Below are 24,366 nucleotides of genomic sequence, written 5' to 3'. Positions count from 1 at the left end.
TTCCATAATCTAAAGAAAATTGGATAGTTTCATAAAAAAAGAGAAGTTTGCAGATCTGTGAAAAAAAGAGCAAGGATTGGTCTATCAAAGAGGGACCATAGACTCAAATGGGTTGAATGGCCTCACTGTAAGATTCAGTGGTTCATTAGTGAGCCTAAACGTACTAATCCTTATCAATAGTTTCAAGCACTAAAGGGGTTGGGTTTGATCTTGACAGTGGTGTTGGGCTGTGCAATAAGGAATAACAGATTCAAAGAACTAAGAAGACAAAACTCTGAAGAAAAAGACTACTAGAGAAGCTGACAAACCCGCAGGTCTTCATAGGCGCATTGTTTAAATGAAATGGCTGCCAAAATTTTGATTTGATCTGTTGTCATTTCCTCAATCCTGGAGTGGTCCCTTTGAATTGGAAAACAGTGAATGTAGCCTAGCTATTCAAGAAAGGAGGGGCCAAGAAAACAGGGAACCATAGGTCAGCACTAAGGAAATTAAGCATCAGGGGATTGAATGAGAAAGTGGAATTAAGGTAGAAGATCAGCTGTGATCATGTTGAATAAAGGAGCAAGTTTGAGGGACAAAATTCTGTTCTTATTTTCAATTTTCCGATGCTTATTATAAATCAATGAAAAGGAAACCAAACAGGTAGGACCCTGAATGCAACCCTCTGCCCTTGCCATTAACCCTTGGCACCACTTTCTGTGTGGTTTTTCACTGAGAGGGGAAACATGTTCGTCATCACGTGCTCCACTTTGAAACAAAACATGAAAATATTTGGCCAATGAAGTTCAAATGCAAGGAGATTATAATGAAGAGTTAGTAGGAACTGCAGATGCTAGAGAATCTGAAATAACAAGGTGTAGAGCTGGATGAACACAGCAGGCCAAGCAGTGTCAGAGGAGCAAGAAAACTGACGTTTCGGGCCTAGACCCATTTCTGAAGATGGATCTAGGCCCAAAACATCAGCTTTCCTGCTCCTCTGATGCTGCTTGGCCTGCTGTGTTCATCCAGCTCTGCACCTTGTTATCTCAGATTGTAATAAATCTTTGTAAAACACTGATGCAGCCTCAACTGGAGTATAGTGCTAAATTTTCAGCACCATACTTTAGAAAGCCTGGCAAAACTTTAGGAAAGGTGCAGAAAAGATTGATGAGAATTGTTCCAGTGATGAGGGACTTCTGGAGTGTGCATAGTTTGGAGAATCTCAGGCTGTCCTTCTTGGAAAGGAAAATGTTGAGACAACACTGAGCTGCAGACAAATATGGGTCTCTTAGTACATGAACCACGTAATGTTAGCATGGAGGTACAACAATTGATTGGGAAGGCAAGTAGAATGTCATCATTTATTGCTTGGACAACGAAATAAAGAAGTGGGAAAATTTTGCTGTAATATATTGATATAGCGAATTGGTGAGGCTACATCTGGAATACTGTGTACTGTTTTGATCTCCTTATTTAAGAAAGGACATAAATATGTTCGAAACAGATAAGAGAAGGTTCACTTGACTTATACCAGGAAGGGGGCAAAGTGGGGAAAATCTTACAACGAAAGATCGGACAGGCTGAAGCTATATCACTGGAGTTTACAAAAATGAAGGGTGACCTTACTGAGATATATAAAACCTGAAAGAACTTGACAAAGTGGATCCTGAAAGGGCAATTCCCCTTCAAGAAGAAAGGTGGTTTAATGGTTAGCACTGCTGCCTGACAGTGCTAGGGCCCACGCTTTGATTCCACCCTAGGGTGACAGTCTGTATGAAGTTTGCACATTCTCCCCATGTAAGTGTAGGTTTCCTCCCACACTGTAAAGGTGTGCAGGCTAGATGGATTAACCATGGGCAGTGCAAGGTTATAGGGAATGGCATGGGCCTGAGGGGATGCACTTCTGAGGATTGGTGTGGACTTGAGGGGCTGAATGGCCTACTTTCACACCGTTCTGACTCAAGACACTTAAACTAGTGGACATGGTTTAAAAAGATGAGGAAAAAAATAGTTTCTCTGAGAGAATTGTGATTTTGTGGATTCTCTTGTTCAAACAGCAGTGGAGGCAGAGGTAAATGGATTCTTGATGAACAAAGGGGTTGAAGGTTATTGGGATGGGAGAGAATCTGAGATTAAAGCCACAATCAGATCAGCCGTGATTCAACTGTGACTTTCAAAAGCTGAATGGATAAGCACCTGAGGAAAATGAAGACATTTCAGCACTTTTGGAAAACTGTAAAAGGAATATGACATTTGCAGAGAGCTAGCACGGACATGAAGCGTTAATTTGTTTCCTTCTGTGTTGTAACTTTTATAGACATTCACTCCAACCCACTTGACTTTTTCATATTTGCTTTGACTAGGTGTTCCTGTATATCTGGGAAAAGCCTTACCTGGGGCTGTGGCATTGTGATTTAAGCTCAAAGTCGAAGCCCAAATCTAATGTATATTGAAGAACAAGACTCTTTTCTTTATTCATTCATGGGATGTGAGCATCACTGGCTGAGCCAGCATTTATAGCCCGTCCCAAATAGCCCTTGAGAAGATGGTAGTGAGCTGCCCTCTTGAACTGCTGTAGTCCTCTGGCAGTGTATGCATCTTGCTTCCCCTCAGAATCATTTTGTGTCTTAATGTCTGATATAAACTCAATAAAGTTAACCAAGTAGAACACTTGATTTGATTTGATTTATTCTGGTCATGTACCTAGGTACAGTGAAAAGTTTTGTTTTGCATGCAGTACAGGCAGATCATACCATACAAAGTGCATTAGGGTAATAGAACAGAGTGAGGAATATGATGTTACAGCTGCAGAGAAGGTGCACAGAGTGTGAGGTCAACATTTAATTTGAAATTTGAGAGGTCTACTTAGAAGTCTAGTAATAGCGAGGAAGAAGCTGTTCATGAATTTGTTGAAGCTTTGTCATGAAGCTTTGTAAGCTTTTATTTTTTCTGCCTAGTGGAAGAGGTTGGAAGAGCTTTTCACCGGGGTGGGAAGGGTCTTTGATTACCTTGACTGCCTTTCCAAGGTAGCGAGAAGTATATGTGGAGATCGTGATGCACTGGGCTATGCTCACAACTCTGTAGTTTCTTAGGGTCCTGGGCAGAGCAGTTGCCATACCAAGCTGTGATGCATCTGGATAGAATGCTTTCTATGGTGCATCTGTAAACATTGGTAAGAGTTTCTACAGACATGCTGAATTTCCTCAGCCTCCTGAGGAAGTAAAGGCGTTGTTGCGTTTTCTTGAACATTGCATCAGTGTGGGTGTTCCAGGGCAGAATGTTGGTTATCATCACTCCTAGGAACTCAACAGTCTTAGCCATCTCCACCTCTGCTTCATTGACCTAGATAGGGGTATGCCCTCCCCTTTGCTCCCTGAAGACAGTGACCAGCCCTTTCACTTTGCTGATGTTGAGGGAGAGATTGTTATCTTTACACCACTCCACCAAGCGCTCTATCTCTTTCCTGTACTCTGTCTCATCATGGTGTGAGATCCGGCCTACAATGGTGGTGTCATCAGCAAACTTGTAAATTGATTTTGGACAAAGTTTGGTCACACATTCTGAGTGTATAGGGAGTGTAATGGGGGTGGAGTAAGTAGCCTTGCGGGGCGTCGGTGTTGAGGATTGTCATGGAGTAGGTGTTGTTGCCTGTTCTCACTGATGCTGTCTTTTCACCCAAAAAATCCCTTTAATTGACATTTCAGGGGCCACCTCAGTTTAGTTAACTTCTCAGGGTGTGAGCGATGTTTTGGTGCACTCACATCAATTGCCGGCTCATTAGTTCCTCTGAGACACAGTGGAATAACCTTCCCCTTGAACCTTCTCTGCTTGAGGACCCCATAGCAGTGGTGGATAGGGAATTGCAGGGTACAGACCCAGTGATGGCACAAGGCCAATTTCCAAGTCAGGATGGCATGTGACTTGGGGGATAACTTGGAGATGGTTGTGCTCCCATGACTTTGTTGCTTTTGTCCCTGTCAGTGGTAGAGAGGAAGGTGCATCAGGGTATTCACTGTGAGTTGCAGCAGTGTAAATCCTGCATACTGCAGGTGCAATACAATTGACTAGGTGGAGAGTAAGACCAAGACCAAGAGCTAAGATCATATTTTTGAGCTTCTAGATTGTCACTGCAGCTGCACCCATCCAGTGAGTAGTGAGAATATACTCTTGGAGCTCTGAAAGGTCAATCCTGGTACTCACACCTATTTTCTTCACCAGACACAGTTTGTGGAGTGCCTTTCACTCCTCTGAACGGAGGCTTCACTTGCATTGCTGATGATCTGCGTGTGAATTGCACTCTGTACTGCTTTGATGGATATGGACTTGCTGTTGAATCTGTTGAAAATTATTATTGCGCCCATGATGGCTTGTGGATTCCAGCTGCCTCATCTGTGAGGCCTGACTGTTCCGGTAAGTGACACTCACCAGACACAGCTTTCTATTCATCAAATATTCCTTTCACAATGAGTGCAAAATAGTCGGTCAGATGGTTTGACCAGCAGCATTGATAGTGAACAATTGTAATCCCAAAAGAATGAGTGAACATCTCAAATCCCAAACTCAAAATTCATCTCAATTCCTATCATCTCCTATTGGATAAGTATCGATAGTGGGCTAGATCTCACAGGGTCAAGAATATGGAACAGAGAGTGAGTGGTCCTGCTCCCATTGTCTGAGCTCAGCGAATCTAACATTTCTACCATTGTGCCACTTTGTCAAGGCGGAATGAGACTGAAAGCTTTGCGGGATATCTCTTCTCTGTCCATCAGAATGACTCTGACTTCCAGTGGCTTAAAATTGAGACACACCATGTTAATCTCACACTAACATTTCTGCCTTAGGCCTACCACAGTGCTGCAGCAAAACCCAACATAATCTAGAGGAATAGCACCTCATTTTCTACTGAGGCTCTTTACAGCCTTAAGGACTCAACACTGAGTTCAACACCTTCAGGCCATGACCATTGTCCTCCAGTTGAATATGCCCTCGTCCCTCTTTCCCTAAGTGTCTTGTTTGCATGTGTTTGCTGTTAGCAGAGCTGACCTATTGTCTGAAGAAGGTCCAGGCCCAAAACATCAGCTTTCCTGCTCCTCTGATGCTGCCTGGCCTACTGTGTTCATCCAACTCTACACCTTGTTATCTCAGACTCCAGCATCAGCAGTTCCTACGATCTCTGACCTATTTTATTCTGTTCACATTTACCGTTAACACCTATTCTTCATCTATATCTCCCCTCTACTACTGTTAGCACTTCCTTTGTCTTTTTCTCTGGGCATAATCACTATCTATGTCACTTGCTCCTCCTCCTTCTTTGCCAACAGCATATAATGCATCATTTTCCAGCTCCATTCAGCTCTGAAGAAGAGTTATACGAGGCTCAAAATGTTAACTCTGTTGTTCTGTCCTCAGACGTTGCAAGAGCTGCTGAGTTTCTCCAGTACTTTGGCTTTTATTTCAGATGTCTGCCAGTACTTTGCTTTAATGTGCGTGATTTTGTGCAGATCGGCTAACTGCTGCTGATACTGTATTTGCACTGGATTTTCACATAAAGCCCCAGGATGAATTAATGATTGGTGATCAGGAGCAAGACTCCTACCTTAAGCACAAGGAGCAATGCCAACCCAGTACAGCTGTGCCATCTGACTGTAAATTAGATCTCTAACTGGTAGCCTTTCTGCCTCCATTTTCTGCCACTGTTGGCTGAACAAGGACATTAGCTAGAATGCCACTGGCACAATGGAGTTGGGTTTGGATATGGCAGGTCAAGGAAATTCTGAGAAGTGGCAAAAACATGTCAAAGTAGCACCTCTGCCGACCGCCCCCTCCCCCCCCCCCCCACCCCACCTCCCAGACATTTACCAGGAGTAACACTGCAGAGCCAATGGCCACCTACCTGACACTGGATGCAAAGCCAATTAAGGAAAATGATGAGGCCATCGGGCTCCATTCATCTGCATCTTTTCTGGTGGCTGTGGGGCCCACCATTGTGTATATGACTGGCCAGCTCACTGAAGGCAATATTTAACTGTTTAATTATGTGAGTATGCTGCTCACTCATCTCAGCTCACTGTGCTTCATAAGTTAGGCCTGGGCGTTGACTCAGAGAAAGGCCACCAGAAGCTGAGCTGGAAGGCATTTCAAAGCACTGTATTTGCTGCACACTTAGAAACTAGTACTATCTCAGCATTGCTGTGAGGGAAATGTGTGTGAGAAAAATAAATTGCATTGCACATGACAGGAGGACACAGCAGATTTACATGGGATCAGAGAATAGTCAGAAAGCCAGCTTGGCCTATCATTGCAGTGGTCACCATTCAAGCACTCAGAGTGTGCAGGTTAAGTGAATCATTCTGGTTCCCTTCCTCCTTCCCTCTGATGATTGTTTTGCCTGTTGTCCCCCTCAGATCACTGCAGTTTTACTCAAACTGCAGCCAGAGAGCAGGGGTGCTCGCCTCCCTCACATCCTAATTGGTCCTACCTAATAGAGGTCAGCAAATGCCTTCACTGTCTACTGATCGACTGGTTCCAGTTAAACTGAGCCAAAGGACACCATCAAAATGCATGTGGTCAGGATCTGGGTATGGTCCTGATGTCAGGTTCCTGACTCTCAGGGCAAAGCTTTTATGTTGACTTGAGCCCTTGAACGGAGCACCCTCTCTCTTTTTGACCCATTGCAGTGGAACGCTTTGGGAATAACGGCCAGAAGAAGTTTGAGGTACAGTACAACGTAAATCGATGTGATGACTTCGTCCTGTTGGATAACTTCGAGAGGACTTTCGGCAATGCCTTATCTGAAACGGTAAAAAAAAACCCATATTGGAACAGCAAAGTTGTGTGGTGTGGGAAAATTATCTATAACAACTTACCTGTATATTGTGCTTTGAATAGATTCAAATATCTCACATAGCGGAATTCAGAGATGAACAAGATAGATTCTAAGGAGCATCTTATAGGAGAAGGGAGAGGTAGAGAAACAAGGATGTTTAACGAGGGAGTCCCTGAGCTTAAGGTCTAGGCAAACACACACATGGTGAAGCAATAAAAACTGGTAATGGGCAAGAGGCGAGAAGTGGAAGGGCAGAGTTATCAGAGAGTTGTGGACCTAGTGGAAGTTGTTACTAAATTGTGCCCAAACTGTAAAGACTATGTTTATTGAAGGGGTTCAGCCAAGTTTTAAGTTCATGTGTACTACTCTGTGACATTAATTCCATTGCTTGTAGATTTCTTGACACTCCTCATTGGTCAGAGATGCTGAAATGACTTAGCCTTTTCTTTTTAAAATATCTTTAGGTTCCTTCCCTGTGCAGCGATGATAACGATGTTGAATGTAATGTGGAAGACTCACCCAAAGCACAGTGCCTGGAGTACAATTATAACTATGACAATGGTTTTGCCATTATCGGTATGACTTTGCTCCTTTATAATGCTACAGCCTGTGTTGCACAGTGTCCCAATGTGAGTTGATGGAGAGAGAGGTGGAAAATGGAGAATGGGGGTGAAGTATTATTTGGGGCTTGGTTTCATATTGGTTGACAAGGAAGCAGGAACATAACAAACAGGAGTGGGTCATTCAGCTCTTCCAACCTGCTCTGCCATCTCTCTGTGCTCTTGGTAACTGGTTTCCAGAGAGTAACTGGGGAGAGGACCTGAAGGCTGCCAATCCACTTGTCCCACTTAGAAACTGATCTATCCTTTAAGAAGATATGTAGAAATCGAAACAAATTAAATATCTTATAGTCTCACTATCTGAAATGTGTTAAATACTAAGTGGGAGATTCCTACAGCTATTGAGAGCACTGGTTAGAGCCCATTAGGAATACTGTCTTCAGTACTGAGCGCAACGTCTCAGGAAAGATCTATTAGCCAGTGAGGAGGCTGGTGCAGATTCACCAGAATGGTACTGGAGCTAAAAGGATAAAATTATAAGGACAGTTTGCTATACCGGCTTGTATTCCTTTGTGTATCGAAAATCGAAGGGTGACCTAATGAAGGTTCTTAAGATGATTTGATAGGTGGAAGGAGTCCAGAACACAGGACTTAAATTTGGCGCTGGATTGTTCACAAAGGATAGTGGTATATGGAACTGCATTCCGCATGCAGATGGCCTCAAGGCCCTCCGCTTCTTCCTGTCCTGCAGGCCCGACCAGTTCTCCTCCACCGACTCTATCACCTTCCCAAAATCCACAAACCTGCCAGCCCTGGTCGACCCATCGTCTCAGCCTGCTCCTGCCCCACCGAACTCATCTCCACCTATCTGGACTCCATTTTCTCCCCTTTGGTCCAGGAACTCCCCGCCTACGTCCGTGACACCACCCACGCCCTCCACCTCCTCCAGGACTTCCAATTCCCTGGCCCCCAACACCTCATATTCACCATGGACGTGCAGTCCCTATACACCTGCATTCCGCATGCAGATGGCCTCAAGGCCCTCCGCTTCTTCCTGTCCCGCAGGCCCGACCAGTCCCCCTCCACCGACACTCTCATCCGCCTAGCTGAACTCGTCCTCACCCTCAACAACTTCTCTTTTGACTCCTCCCACTTCCTACAGACTAAGGGGGTGGCCATGGGAACCCGCATGGGCCCCAGCCATGCCTGCCTCTTTGTAGGTTACGTGGAACAGTCCCTCTTCCGCACCTACACAGGCCCCAAACCCCACCTCTTCCTCCAGTACATTGATGACTGTATCGCCGCCGCCTCTTGCTCCCCAGAGGAGCTCGAACAGTTCATCCACTTCACCAACACCTTCCACCCCAACCTTCAGTTCACCTGGGCCATCTCCAGCACATCCCTCACCTTCCTGGACCTCTCAGTCTCCATCTCAGGCAACCAGCTTGTAACTGATGTCCATTTCAAGCCCACCGACTCCCACAGCTACATAGAATACACCTCCTCCCACCCACCCTCCTGCAAAAATTCCATCCCCTATTCCCAATTCCTCCGCCTCCGCCGCATCTGCTCCCACGATAAGACATTCCACTCCCGCACATCCCAGATGTCCAAGTTCTTTAAGGACCGCAACTTTCCCCCCACAGTGATCGAGAACGCCCTTGACCGCGTCTCCCGTATTTCCCGCAACACATCCCTCACACCCCGCCCCCGCCACAACCGCCCTAAGAGGATCCCCCTCGTTCTCACACACCACCCTACCAACCTCCGGATACAACGCATCATCCTCCGACACTTTCGCCATTTACAATCCGACCCCACCACCCAAGACATTTTTCCATCCCCACCCCTGTCTGCTTTCCGGAGAGACCACTCTCTCCGTGACTCCCTTGTTCGCTCCACACTGCCCTCCAACCCCACCACACCCGGCACCTTCCCCTGCAACCGCAGGAAATGCTACACTTGCCCCCACACCTCCTCCCTCACCCCTATCCCAGGCCCCAAGATGACATTCCACATTAAGCAGAGGTTCACCTGCACATCTGCCAATGTGGTATACTGCATCCATTGTACTCGGTGCGGCTACCTCTACATTGGGGAAACCAAGCGGAGGCTTGGAGACCGCTTTGCAGAACACCTCCGCTCAGTTCGCAACAAACAACTGCACCTTCCAGTCGCAAACCATTTCCACTCCCCCTCCCATTCTCTAGATGACATGTCCATCATTGGCCTCCTGCAGTGCCACAATGATGCCACCCGAAGGCTGCAGGAACAGCAACTCATATTCCGCCTGGGAACCCTGCAGCCTAATGGTATCAATGTGGACTTCATCAGTTTCAAAATCTCCCCTTCCCCTACTGCATCCCTAAACCAGCCCAGTTCATCCCCTCCCCCCACTGCACCACACAACCAGCCCAGCTCTTCCCCCCCACCCACTGCATCCCAAAACCAGTCCAACCTGTCTCTGCCTCCCTAACCAGTTCTTCCTCTCACCCATCCCTTCCTCCAACTCCAAGCCGCACCCCCATCTACCTACTAACCTCATCCCACCTCCTTGACCTGTCCGTCTTCCCTGGACTGACCTATCCCCTCCCTACCTCCCCACCTATACTCTCCTCTCCACCTATCTTCTTTTCTCTCCATCTTCGGTCCGCCTCCCCCTCTCTCCCTATTTATTCCAGTTCCCTCTCCCCATCCCCCTCTCTGATGAAGGGTCTAGGCCCGAAACGTCAGCTTTTGTGCTCCTGAGATGCTGCTTGGCCTGCTGTGTTCATCCAGCCTCACATTTTATTATCTTGGAATTCTCCAGCATCTGCAGTTCCCATTATCTCTGGTATATGGAACTTCCTGCCAGCTCTAGAAGCTATTGAGATCGGTGGTTGATTGAAAATTTCAAAACTGATATTTTTGGAGCTAGCTATATTAAAAGCTCCCAAATCAAGGTTCAGTAAGAGCAGCCATGATCTAGTTGAATGTGTTACAGGCTGAATGGTTTGAATGGCCACATCCTGTTGCTAAATTATCCAGGTTTTGTTAACATGAGCTGCGGCTGCTTTCTCTTCTGACAACATTTCTGCAACAGGTCCTATTGGATTTTCTTTGTACGTCAGGCATGTTATTTAATAGCTCTATTGCAGCTTTCATCTCAAAATTAATGTTTTCTTAACTCCAGCATTAAGCAGTGATCATCACTAACTAGGAAAATATTCTGTTGCTGTTAGGGCCAGAAATATGGGGAGATAATTATGAACCACTGAGCGAAATGGAATACTCTTATGAACCGGTGAAAACCTCCAGATTACAGAAACGATCAAACAGACAGAAGTCTGTAACTACAGCTCCTGATCTGCTACCTCTGAAGACAAAAAGTAAACATAAGCGGAGAGTCAACTTCAACATTGCAGAGACAGACCAGAAAATCCACCTTGTTTTTAATATCAGTGGTAAGTATGCAACAGGAGATGGTTTGCTGACCAACCAGAATTGTCCTGAAGTCTCAGATAAGAAAAGGTTATTCACTGCTGCCAATAAGCTGTAGAGAAAAATCAATGAGCTTATTACAAAGTGATGTAATCATTGCTTAATTTCTTTGAACGGCTTTGTTTACTGGTTATAATCGTATCAGATTTGGGGGAAGTAACAGTTTGACTGAAGCTGAAGAATTGTCCAATGGATAATGAAGCCTTGTTTTTCGATTAATGTGGGAAGGTGGAGCATCACAATGATTGACATGTTGATGATTTGTGGAGGATAGTCCATGCCCCTGTAAGAGTTTCTGAGCTAAAACCACACACCTGCCTTTCCATCAACACCCTGAAAATTCTTTTCTTGTAATTCTTCCTGATCCTTGCTTCACTCTCGATTGAAGCTGCCTTTGCCAAATTCCTCAGCAGTGTATTCCGAATCTTAATCCCTCCCTGCAGCAGAAGGTTCGACCTCATGTCCCAACTGGCTCCTTTGCTGGTGTCTTCAAATCAGTGTCCTTTGGTTCTTTACTATTCCCCTAGTGGAAGCAGTTCCTTTCTGTTTACTCTCCAGATGCCTCATGATTTTGAACACCTCTATCAAATCTTCTCTCAACTTATTAATGGGACATTTTCTCCACTCTATCCATGTCACTGAAGTACTTCACCCTGGAATTATTTTCATTAATCTTTTCTACTCCATCTCCAATGTCTTCACATCCTTCCTAAATTGTGGTGCCAGGAATTGGGTTAGATGCTCTGGTTGAGGTCTAACAGGTGTCTTACAGAGATTCAGGGTGTTTCTGTAGGCAAAAATATGTATGAGCAAATGAATTCAGACAGTGACTTTTTTTTAATCTTTCCAATTTGCAGCCAGTGTAGCGTTGCCTGATAACAAAAATGCTACAGCAGAATCAGATAATCAAAGGCGACTCTTTCACACATTGGACCATGTTGCCAGACGGCTGAAGAGGGCATTGGACAGTGACCCACTTTACCAATTCTCTTTTGCCTCTGAGGTGGTTCAGTCAGACAGCAAGTCACTGGAGAGCAGTAAAGCAGCTTTATTCTGCAGACCAGGCTCTGTGTTAAAGGAACGTATGTGTGGTAAGTATTCAGAGTTTGAATGCTGTAATTAAATTTAAATACTGTTGATAGAAAGGAGCACCTACTGCTTTTAGTCAATTTGACCTAAAGTCTTCATGTTTATCATTCCCTATTTCTTTCTCTCTTTTGACCCTTTTTACTTTTCTATCATTTTAAATTAACCCCATTAATTCCCCCACTTTTATGTGCCATTGTCCTGCACCATATACCATTATGGATCATCTATGTTCAGTGTTTCCACAGTCAGGCTGGGATCATGATTATGCAAAACATGTCTCCCTAAAGCCGGTCCGCCATTTACAACGTACAAGTCAAGAATGTGCTAGAATACTCTCTACCTGGGTCTGGATGAGTGCAGCCAACAACACATAAAATGCTAGATATCATCCAAGGCAAAGCAGCCTGATTAATTAGTACCATGTCCATCACCTTACCTGTTCATTCTCTCCCCATGTGCTTAGTGGCAATAGTGTTCACCATCCAAAGATGTGCCACAGCAAATTGACAAGCCTCTTTCCACAGCACCATCCAAACCTCTGCTATCTCGAAGGACAAGGGCAGCAGAGTGCAGCATGGCAACTCCACTGCCTTCAAGTTGGTGTTACACACCATCCTTACTTGAAGCTATACTGCCATTCCGTAACAGTCACTGAGTCCAATACCTTGAGCTGGTGATGATGACCTTCCAGTAATAAAAGAGCTGCCTATTGGAAAGAGGTTTGTTTATGGAATGCTGCATTAATAGATTTAGATAAGACATCAAAACAAGGCCTTGTCTGCCCACTTGGGTGGACGAAAAAGAGCCCCCAGTAGAATTTTGAAGATGAGCAATGGAGCAATCCCTGGTGTCCTGGGAAATGTTTATCTCTCACACAGCATCTCAAAAACCAATGATCTGGTCATTAGCGCATTGTGAGGGCTTGCTTATTATCAATTGTGCGCCACATTTCCTAGATTACAAAAATGGCAACACTTCAAAGTGTACCTCATTTGCCATAAGGTGTCCTGTGCTCATGAAATATACGCAAGTATTTTAAAGAATTTTCTTCGGACACAATTCAAATCAATGGAAAACTTGATTTACAATTTTTCATTTTGCTTTCCTCCTTCTCTGTTCAAAAAAAAACATTTTGCAGTGAATTGCCCTGTGGGGACATATTACTCATTGGAACACAATGCTTGTGAAAGCTGCTGGATTGGGGCCTACCAGGATGAAGAGGGACAGCTGGAATGCAAGATGTGTCCCCCTGGCACTTCGACTGAATATCTACATGGTAGGAGCATTGATGAATGCAAAGGTAAGAAATGACATTTTACAGATGTTTCCCTGTGTAAAGCTTTAACCACGGGTACAAATTTAACAACGAGCAATGCAAACGTTCCGCTCTGGTCTGGAGATTTCATCACATTTGACATTCTCTTTCTAACAGCCCCACTTTTATCCCATTGGTTGCTAACCTGTCCAATTAAAAATGGAGCAAACTCTTCATTGCCCACTTGATTGTCAATTGAGCAGGTTTTCTTTATAAACTTCCAACACTTAGATTTCTAATCAACTAAAGTGAAAAAGTTCTGTTTCTCATGTCTATTAGGACTTTTATCTCCTAGGTTTGTCCTGGAAATCAGTTTTCAATTCCAACTGACTACAGGGCAATGCTTGAGGGTTTGCAACCCAAGAGCAATTCTGATTACACATGCACGAACTCACATGCTGCTCCAATCTTCACAGTCTCCAGGCAGATGAGGTTGATGATAACATTTGGTTCTTACAGGTCATGGACACAAGATTGCACACATTTATCACAGAACAGAAGAAGGCCTTTCAGCCCATTTTGCCTTGTGCCGGCTCCTTGAAAACTCTCTTTGAATTGACTACAAGCTGTCCATCAGCTGCTGCAAAGTTGACGCAGTCCAAAGTTTTCAAGATCCATTTCCATTCTGTGGGGTTCAGTGATCTGGCAATGGTGCACCATGGCATTTAGCCTCAAAATATTAGTAAATCTTGATGCCTACAAACCTGTTCCACAGTGCATCCTGTAAAATATGCTACATGCATATCATATACAAAATACAGGTTGACAGTACACAGTGCACACCAGTTATTATGTGTTAACCAGCTAACTCAACTAATTTTAGTTAACCTTTTCTCCCCATCTGACTACGTTTCCAGATCTCACTGAATACATCCATTTGTTTCCTGAGTTAACAGTAAGTTGTAGGGTTTAGGCTTCAGCCAGGCTGTCATATCCGCATATTGTCAGTTGAACTGGATATTGTCTAGCTGATTGTAGTGTTCTCTTGCTCATTGAATAAGTAAATTCGTAATTTACTACATTGCAAGGAGGCGGAAAGTAGTTTGAACCTTTCAATAAATCCCACCCTATTTGGTCTTACTCCTTTAATATTGGGTGTGAACTTCCTCTGAACACGGGCAGAAAGTGGAGGGAGTTTCATGTTACTCAGTTTTGATTGCACTGTTACCTAACCCAGGAGTGCTTGGGCCATAGATCAGTGCATCAGATGGGAAAATGTTTAAATCCTAAACACTTCAACCCTTCCAATAGGAAGTGAAATACGTTGGCAAGGATGTGTCACTAACGCTGTGTCGGAAGAAAGGTGAATGGGCGTGAGCACTGAGGGCAAGAGAACTGTTTCAGTTCTGTTAAAATCTGTTAAACAGAGTTAAACTGTCTACTGTTAAACCTCAGCTCCATGTTGCATCAGTCCTTGCGCAGTCTCCCATCTTTGCACTCATTCCCAAGTGACCTATCCCAGCAGCCAGGAAACCCAGCCACTCCAGAATGAAAATCCCCATTTCTGACCACTTGCTGTGCGTCAAGTTTCCAAACTGAGGAATGGTCTTAACTCCACTGTCCTGACCGAGGAATGAAAATTCAGTCCCCTGGAGTCAAACATCTGGGATCCAGGTTAATTGAAGCACACAGTTCAAGGTAGTCTTAATGTTCTCAACACAGAGTTACACAGTCATACAACATGGAAACAGACCCTGTTAGCTGTGCCTTTTTATTTCTTTCTAAATTCCTTTGAAAATAACCCTCAAAGTTGAATACCTCCTTCAATTTCCAACTATGCTATTCATAACAATAATGAGGTAACTGTGGGGGTCTTAACATTGTCAGGGATGGCCAATTCTTTGGTATTGTGATCATCTGAAGCATGTGAGATCTTGCTGTGCACAAGTTGATGTTGCACTTCTCAACATTGCAACAGTGATCACATTTTAACAGCTGTTATGTCATGTTGAGGTCATGAACAGGACAACGTAAGTCGCAAGTAATTTAAAAATTTCAGGTACCCATTTTACAAGCCATGTTGCCTGACTTTCTTTCTCTCTCTGTGCTAGGTCAATGCAAACCAGGAACGTATTCTTCAAACGGTCTGGAGATGTGTGAATCTTGTCCACTAGGAACTTTTCAGCCAGCATACAGTGCAAAGAGGTGCATTTCATGTCCAGATGGTTTGACCACAGTGAAAAGAGGAGCCATTGAAGTTTCTGAGTGCGGAGGTACATCTCAAAACAGTCCTCGAACATTTATACAACACACCCTTCACATCCTCCCCAATGTTTTAAATAAGGCCAGTCACTTGTGAAATGATTGTTTGTATATTTATTGGTTGAAGATGCTTGTTTCATTTGTTGTACTTATTCAAGTGATAATATTGGCAGAATATCTATTGAAATAAGGCAATCCACATCATTCTCATTAAAAGGAATTCTGATTGGCAGTCTACCCATTCAAAAACCTCAATATACCTTTGCTACTGCTGCACTTGTGATTTTTATGCATCTGTTTAAAATAAGTGGGTGCATACTTGTATTAACAGCATAGAGAGAAAGTTGGTGGAAAATCATTATAATTCTGAGCAGTGCTATTCAGAAAACATATCTCAAAATTGAATCCCTACAGTTTGGAAGCAGGCCATTCAGCCCATCCCACCCACTCCACCATCCCTATCCTATAACTGCATGTCTCCTGACTAATGCCTCTAGCCTGTACATCCCTTGATACTGTGGGTAATTTAGCATGGCCAATCCATCTAATCTGCACATCTTTGGACTGTGGAAGGAAATCAGAGCACTCAGAGGAAACCCACACAGACACAGGAATAATGTGCAATCCACACAGATAGACACCTGAAGCTGGAATTGAATCCCAGTCCCTAGCACTATAAGGCAGCCCTGGCCACTGAACCACCATGCCACCCTTGCCTGCAAACGCATTCCAGGTACAATGAACATTGGACAGTTGGATTCCACAGGTTAGAAAATAATCTCAACCCAGGCAAATGCACAGCCAATGCATAGGTCTTTGCCTGAATTGGATGTAATTTTAATTTCTACTCATGGTCGTCACAATCTTACTCTGTGTACCAACCCTCCCTCCAGTGATTATGAAATGAGAGACGTTTCTCTTCTTCCTTTGTCCTTCGAGTAATTTTATTTCCCTCCTTATGATCTTGCCCGTTCAACATTGAAAAACTAAATGTGAATCTCAATTGCACCCACAGTTTGATCACCTTGATTGGAGCTTCAGTGGTCTAAGTTTAAACTGGGCAGAATGCCATTCATTCAATACTGCAGATGTTACACAGATTCCTAAAATCCCAAAATAACCCAAGCAGCTCCACTTACAGCTCTGCCCCAATCAAAAGCTAGCAGTGCCTCACTTATGAAGGTCCTACCTCCTCTGACAGTGTTGTTGTCATGCTCATGAGGGCTAAGGCAGGCCAATATCAAAAGGCTCCCTGAACATCACTACACTGATGGTGGTAGTTGATTCGGCAGCAGAGGGTGCTGTCATTACAAAGGTGGGGAATTCTAAACCTAACCCGCCCCTCCGACTTACCAGACAACCTGCATATTTGTCTATATTTAAAAGAGGTAAAGTCACTACAGTCTTACCACACCATCAGGCTGCTGTCTCACTAGAGAGAGAAAATGAGAAAGAGACAACAGGTGTTGGTTTAACCTGAAAGTCGCCATGCCTCAGGCAAGGGGAGAGGTTGAGAGGGAGATTTTTCATTGTAACCGCAGCTAATGCAGGAAAAGAGTTGACTTCAATTCTTGAAACTTAAAAACTTGAATTTTCCCAGGCACTATTATGACTATTTTTGCGAATCAGGAATTGAGCCTTTCGTATCCATCTTGTTTATCCATTCTTGCAACATTGTGTTTCAGTATCAATACAAATCTAGAATGATGCTTAAACTGCACACTATTTAGTGAAGAATGCTCTGACAGATCCATGATAGTTCCTCACTTGAAGTGAAATTTTGAAAAGTAAAGGCACTTAAAAAAGGAAATGCAACATGATGCCAAGAGCAAGTTGCTTGTGGTTAAATGTGACAAAATGAGAACAATAAATTTTGAATTGCTACCTTTTCTTCCCTATGCGCAGTGCCATGTTCTGCAGGACACGTTTCACGCTCTGGTATAATGCCATGCTACCCTTGTCCCAGAGATTACTATCAGCCTGATTCAGGCAAGTCATTCTGTCTCGCTTGTCCATTCTATGGGACAACCACCATCACTGGAGCCACCTCCCGAAGTGACTGTTCTGGTAAGGAGAAACATCACAATGTTATTTTCCCATCCAACTGCCCTGTTGAAAATGCTCAGCATGACAGACAAAGCTAGAAAGTAAAAGTGAAGTAAACAATTTGTTTTTTTTCCCAAGGTTTCAACTCTGGGTATATAGTGGAGTCAGCAAGTCAACTCATACCAACACCTCTGGAGAAGAAATCGATGCTTGTAGCAAATCAGGTATGAATTAACTGGACCACTCTTAAGGTTGCACATTGTGAAAAAAAACAATATAAGAAAAGGGAACGGGAATATACCATCAAACCAGTCTCACCCACCTGTCAACCAGTCCCTCAACCACGTGCCATCTCATTCCCTCACCCACCTGCCATTCAACTCCCTCACCCAGTTGCCTGCCACCTTATCCCCTCACCCACTCACCTTACGCACTGGCCTTCTTTCTTTAGCCTATCATAGAGGCTTTGGAACCTGAACACCATCTTTTCCTCAACAAAATGCTGCACTTAATGCTTTAGTTCAGCATTGTAAGAAGTTAAGGATGTAACTTTTGACAGACCTAGACATTGGGATTCTGACCCTGATCGGAAAACTTGAGCAAATATTTTGTGTATTGTAAGATTAAGTTCAGACATGGTGAAAAGATATTTTGAAGGCATGCTCATGGTTAATGGATTTTGGTGATCCAGCCCTCAATAAGATATTGTCCTCGTTTATTACCCTTTAAGAATGTGTCCAAAGGCTGCCTTTATGTCATGCTACCTAACTACATGTAGTAACCAGACCTGACTTTTAAATACATGTATATCGTTTTGAGGTACGGAGAGGTTAGTATTGATCTATCCAGAGAAACTTTAACCAAAGTACTCAAGGTAAGAGTCTTCCTGCATGCTTTGACATTGTAATTGACCTGACAGTCCCGAAATACACTTTGCAGCCTTTATCCCATATGCCTCAAGTCCCTTACTGATTAACAATCTGTCTCAGCCTTGAATATACTTCATGACCCAGCCTCAATAGGCCTCAAGTAAAGAACCTGTAGATTCACTACCATCTGAGAGAAGAAATTCCTCCTCATCTGTTTTAGGTGCTTTTAGATTATACCCTCTAGTTGTAGATCCTTCCACGTGGGGAAACAGTCTGTCCACATTTAACCTGTCAGCCCCCTAGGAATGTTTTACGTTTCAGTAAGTCTGCCTCTCATTCCTGTAAACTCCGTAAGTACAAGCCCAGCCTGCTCAAACTCTTCTCATAAGAAGATCTCTATACACATGGAATCAACAGAGTGAACCTTCTCCGGACTGCCTTAAATACTAATATATCTTTTTACAGTTAAGGGGACAAAAATTGCTCACGGTATTACAGTGTAATCTGTCTAGTGCCTTGTATCATCTTGGCAAGACTTACGCATTTTTTAATGCTCCTTTCCCTTTAACATAAAGGCAGACATTCTGTTTGCCTTCCCCTGTTACCTGCTGAACTTAGATGTTAGATTTTTATAAATAATGCTCGAGGATCGCAAATCCTTCTGTGCTTCATCTTCTCACATTGTCTTCTATTTAAATATGAAAATTATTCAATTAATCATTGGACTAATTGACTTTCTGAACATTTTCACATCAATCATATTATGATTAACAATTAACCATCTAACCACAGACCAGGAGAAGATTGAAGGCCTTGTTTAGTTCAACTGACAATAAGTATTTTATTTTTCCCTCCCTTTTGAATGAAGGAGTTTAATGAATGCTTCTTGCAACCATGCCAACACAATGGAAGCTGTGAAAGTGTTGGGTCAGGTCACATTTGTGTGTGTCAGCCTGGATTTACAGGTGGGTGAATTCTTATAGTTGGGTTTTCCTGGAATGTCGGCACGGGTACCAGCAGCATCTCAGTTCTACACTGTGTCTGTGTTTCAGGCTCTAACTGTGAAACAAATGTCAATGAATGCGCATCAGATCCCTGCCAAAACAATGCTGCTTGTCAGGATGGAGTTGGAAGATTTGTGTGCTTGTGCCAGCCCGGTTTTGTGGGTAAGTTTCCTCTCAGGAAGCTCCTGAGAAATAGAAGAAGACACAGGCTTGAATATATGCACCAACAGGTTCAAAAACAGCCTCTTCCCTGCCATTGTTAGACCGTTGAATGGAATCTCTAACTTCAAATCATATCGATCTTGCTAATGTTGATCTTGGCTAATGTTGATCTTGCTTTGCACATCTCCTGGGCAGATGTAACCTGTATGCCTCACTCTGTCTAAGCACCCTACGATTTATATGTCCTTGTTTTGCTTTGATTTGTCTGTACAAAACAAAGCTTTTCACTGTACCTAGGGACATGTGACTACAATAAATAAAACATATTCAAATTCACCCACAGATTCAGTTTTCCAACACATGTACCACTTTTAACAGCCCGTGTTTATCTCTCCCTGTATTTAATGGCATTGTAATTCTTCTGGTGACTTACAGCTGGGTGGAACTTAAAGTCATTTAAGGAATCTGGAACTGAAAGCCGAGAGCTATTATGAAGACTCCACCTGGTTCACTAGGGGACGGAAATCTACTGTCCTTAACATGTGACTCCAGACTTGTACCAGCATCGTTGACTCATGATTGCCCTCCAAAATGAAAAGCTCCAGCCATGTTGAAGCACCACAGCCTGTAATTAAGGTGGCTCAGTAGCAACTTTTCACAGTTAGGAATGGGCAACTATTGCTGGCCTTGCCAGAGGCTGTGGGAGAGTTCACAGACTCATAGAAAGGCCATGACTCAAAAAGAGCCTATTCAGGCTATCTTGTCTCTGTTGACTCTGCAAATGAGCAGCATTAACTACTGCCAGTTTCTTGCTTTCTTCCCATACCCCTTCACATTGTTTCTATCTGAATAATCTTCCACACCCCGTTTAAGGCCTCAGTAACCAGCCTCTATCACATGGTGCATTGCATACCCTAACTGCTCACTGTGGATCACATCCTTTTGCAAATCTGTTCAAATCTATACCCTCGTTCTTGATCCTTTTACAGGTGGGAACAGTTTCTCCTTATCAACTATATCAGGTCTGCTCATGATTTTGAAAACCTCTATCGATTTCCTCTTATCATTTTTCTTTATACAGAGAACAGTCCCAATTTCTTCAGACTATCCTCATAACTTAAATTTCTCATCTCTGGAAACATTTTTGTAAATCCCTTCTGCACCCTGTCTAATACATTCCCACCTTTCCTATCATGAGGTGACCACAATTGTACACTACTCCAGCTGAGGTCTAACAAGTGTTTTAGAAAAGTTTGACATCACCTGCTTGCTCTTATACTCTGATCCCCTATCCATAAAGTCAAAAAAACCTGCTTGCTCTTATACTCTGATCCCCTACCCATAAAGTCAAAAATACTGTATGGTTTTTAAAATCTGTTTCAACCTGCTCTGCCAACTTGAGGCATCTGTGCACATTTATACCTAGGTCCCTCTGCTCCTGCACCCTCTTTATAATTGTGCCCCCTATTGTATATTGTCTTTCCATGTTCTTTCTATTCAAATGCATCACCTTACATCTGTATTGTATTGAACCTGATCTATCATCTATCTGCCCAATCCATCAACTTCTTCATGGCCTTTTGCAATTTCACACTGTCCTCCTCACTGTTTACAGTTTGTCCAAGTTTCATGTAATCTGCAGATTTTGAAGTTGTGCCCTGCACACCAAGATGCAGATCATTAATATAGATCAGGAAAAGCTAGTGTTCCAATACGGGTCCCTGTGGAATAGCCTTCCTCTAGCTGAAGAGTATCCATTGACCATTACTCCATTTTCCTATCACTCTGCCAATTTTGTACCTTTGTTGCTGCTGACCGTTTTATAAATTTCCTCCCAATCTGTTGTGTAGCACTGTGTCAAATTCCTTCTGGAAGTCAATGTTCACTACATCAACATTGTTACGCTCATCGAGCCTCTCTGTTATATCACCTTGGACATGTCCAGGAAAATTAAATCCTGAGGGAAGCCTATCAGAGACAAGTCACCTCATAAGGAGAACAAACAGAATTTACTGCTACATTATAGATTATAAAAAGTGCTGTTTCACTCCAAGCCTACAAACAGTTAAGAAACAGCCTGAGCAGGGTAAATCCAAAAGAAAATAAGTGAACAAGCCACGAGAGGGTTCCGATAAGTTGTTGGGGCTGGGGAAGGGGTCATTCTGCCAAGCTAGAGGTTGCCTTTTGCTGGCTATACGAGACCAGGAAAGAAATTTTTCAAGAGTTTCAAATGTTGGAAGGATGCGACAGGCTGTGTCTGGTGGGGTTGTGGTGTCAATATGACGTGAAATTTAGCAAACCATGTGATTTCTGTTGATATTTTCCAGGTATTCTATGTGAGCAAGAGGTAAACGAGTGTATCTCTCAACCATGTCTTCATGATGGAAGATGCATTGATGGGATTAATACATACTACTGCAAGTGTATGGATGGGTTTAAAGGTAAAAATATATTCAAGGGGCTTTTTCGTGTTTAGTTTTTTCATGGGCAAATTATGATAAGGCATTTGCTTAATTTTATTATGTAAATCAATTATTTCTCTGATTTGTGGAATTGTGACATGAATAATTGAGGCCATGTCCAAAGCTGTTAATGTACAGGAATTTTTGTAGCAATTATTAGAATTTAATTACAACATACAGATTGTAGCATTAAATGCATAGAATTTACAGCATAGAAACAGGCCATTTGGCCCACCCGGTCTCAATCATATTTATGCATCACATGAGCCTCTTCCTCTCTTACTTTATCTGACTCTGCAAGTGTAACCATTGATTCCTTCCCCTCTCATGTTGTTTGTTTTAAATCTAGCTTCTCATTAAATGCATCAATGCTACAGAAGATGATATATGATTACATCCTCGGATCACAGATTATCCAAAGAAAGAATTGTTTATTAAAAAGTAACTGCAAAAAAATGATGCAGAAACTACACAGACAAAAAAAAATGAAGGCGACGTAACAGTAATATAACTGGACTTGCGATTCCAAATAAAGCTCTGGGGATATGGATTCAAATCCCACCATAGAGACAGCACCTTTCAAATTCTATCACCTAGAAGGGTAGCAGGTACACGGGATCATGAAAACTCCAAGCACACAATATCTGACTCAGAAATATAAGACCATAAGACATAAGAGCAGAAATTAGGCCATTTGGCCCATCGAATCTGCTCGGCCATTCAGTCATGGTTGATAAGTTCCTCAACCCCATTCTCCCACTTTGTCCCCATAACCCTTGATAATCAAGAAGCTGTCTATCTCAGTCTTAAATGTACTCAATGACCTGGCCTCCACAGCCTTCTGTGGCAAGGAATTCCATAGATTCACCACTCTCTGGCTGAAGAAGTTTCTCCTTATCTCCATTTTAATAGGTCTTCCCATTACTCTCAGGCTGTGCCTCGGGTCCTAGTCTGTCCTACCAATGGAAGCATCTTCCCAACATCCACTTTGTGTGGACCATTCAGTATTCTGTAAGTTTCAGTTAGAACCACCATCATCCTTCTAAACTCCATGAGTATAGTCCCAGAGTCCTCAAACGTTCCTCATATGTAAAGTTTATGTACCACCATTCCATTTGAGTTGCTGGGTTAAAAGTCTGAAACTCTAACAACATTGCAATACTACTTCTAGCAAATGAACCAAAGCAGTTCAAGAAAGTAGATCACCACTATCTGCTGCAGGACAATTAAAGATGATGAAAAATGCTGGTCTAATCAGGACATTTCACAGCGCACAAATTAATTTAAAAATCTAGAGTTGAAAGCTAATTTCAATTATGGTAACCTTCACAACCCACTAATGCTCCTCATTGAGTGAAGTTTGCTGTCTTTCCCTATTCTGACCTACATGTGACTCCAGAAGCCACAGCAATGTGGTTGATTTTCACCCACTCCCTGAAATGGCCCAGCAAGCCGCCCAGCTTAACTGCATTTTGGGATGAACAATATATGTTAGCTTTAACCTTTATCCCCACATCCCATTAAAGAATAATAGCTAATTCTCTATATTCATTATTTATTTTTAAAATTGCATGTTATTAAACAACAAGTTATTACAAAATATTCACCTCAAACACTCCCCACGTTCCACATTCTCACCACCCTCTGGGTAAGTGGTTTCTGGATTCACTATTGCATTATTAGTAGCTATCGTTTTGATAGCTGCAAAAGTGGAATCATCTTGCCTATATCTTACTGAGCAAACTCTTTAGGAACTTTTAATACCTCTATTTTGTCACCCATCACCCTTCTCTTTATTGGAAAGGAAAGCCCCAGAGTACCTGACAGATATAAGCTTTCAGCTCTGCCATCACCCTCATAAATCTTCCTTTGTGCCACACACAGGTTAGCCATTATTAATTTTCACAATCACTCTGTCAGTGATCTACAAGATGTACAGCAGCCCCATTTATGTGTTCATTTCTCTGAGGTAAAGTTTCTCTTTGACCACACAGATTTCTCTAGCTCATTTACTCTTCTGGTTGCCATGAATCCATCACAAACCAGATAGTAAGTGAAACAAAATCCTTTTGGAGATATATATCAATAGGCAATAGTTTTATGTGAAACAGAAGCAGGACTTGACCGTTCAGCCCTTGAGTCTGCTGCCACATTCAATTCTATCTTGACGCAACCTTCTCTCACTAACTCCATTTCACAGGATTCCTTATCCCTAAAATCCTATCAGTCTCAGTCTCAAATATAGTCACCAGTTGAGCACCCAGAACCCTTTTCTTGATTGTAGTTTGCTGTGTTGATCTCAATAAACATTCGGATATCAGGGCTATCTGGTGGGAATTTTAATGCTGCAACAGTGAGGCTGACCTCGATTT

The 24,366-nt window shown here is 43.0% G+C and overlaps 1 protein-coding gene across 2 annotated transcripts in view; it reads left to right on the top strand.

Moving 5' to 3' along the window:
* svep1 (sushi, von Willebrand factor type A, EGF and pentraxin domain containing 1) overlaps positions 1 to 24,366 on the top strand; it is a 225,117-nt gene that overhangs the window by 89,025 nt on the left and 111,726 nt on the right. For both annotated transcript variants that reach the window (XM_048527619.2, XM_048527618.2), the window contains exons 12-23: positions 4,198 to 4,389; positions 6,657 to 6,778; positions 7,270 to 7,381; positions 10,587 to 10,808; positions 11,703 to 11,936; positions 13,073 to 13,234; positions 15,301 to 15,462; positions 17,357 to 17,518; positions 17,636 to 17,721; positions 19,235 to 19,331; positions 19,419 to 19,532; positions 21,860 to 21,973. In XM_048527619.2, coding sequence (XP_048383576.1) covers positions 4,198 to 4,389; positions 6,657 to 6,778; positions 7,270 to 7,381; positions 10,587 to 10,808; positions 11,703 to 11,936; positions 13,073 to 13,234; positions 15,301 to 15,462; positions 17,357 to 17,518; positions 17,636 to 17,721; positions 19,235 to 19,331; positions 19,419 to 19,532; positions 21,860 to 21,973 — 1,779 coding nt within the window. The remainder of the gene's footprint in view (positions 1 to 4,197; positions 4,390 to 6,656; positions 6,779 to 7,269; positions 7,382 to 10,586; positions 10,809 to 11,702; positions 11,937 to 13,072; positions 13,235 to 15,300; positions 15,463 to 17,356; positions 17,519 to 17,635; positions 17,722 to 19,234; positions 19,332 to 19,418; positions 19,533 to 21,859; positions 21,974 to 24,366) is intronic.

This window comes from Stegostoma tigrinum, chromosome 3 (genome assembly GCF_030684315.1).
Source record: "Stegostoma tigrinum isolate sSteTig4 chromosome 3, sSteTig4.hap1, whole genome shotgun sequence".
Classification (NCBI taxonomy): domain Eukaryota; kingdom Metazoa; phylum Chordata; class Chondrichthyes; order Orectolobiformes; family Stegostomatidae; genus Stegostoma; species Stegostoma tigrinum.
This window is presented reverse-complemented; position numbering and strand designations above follow the sequence as displayed.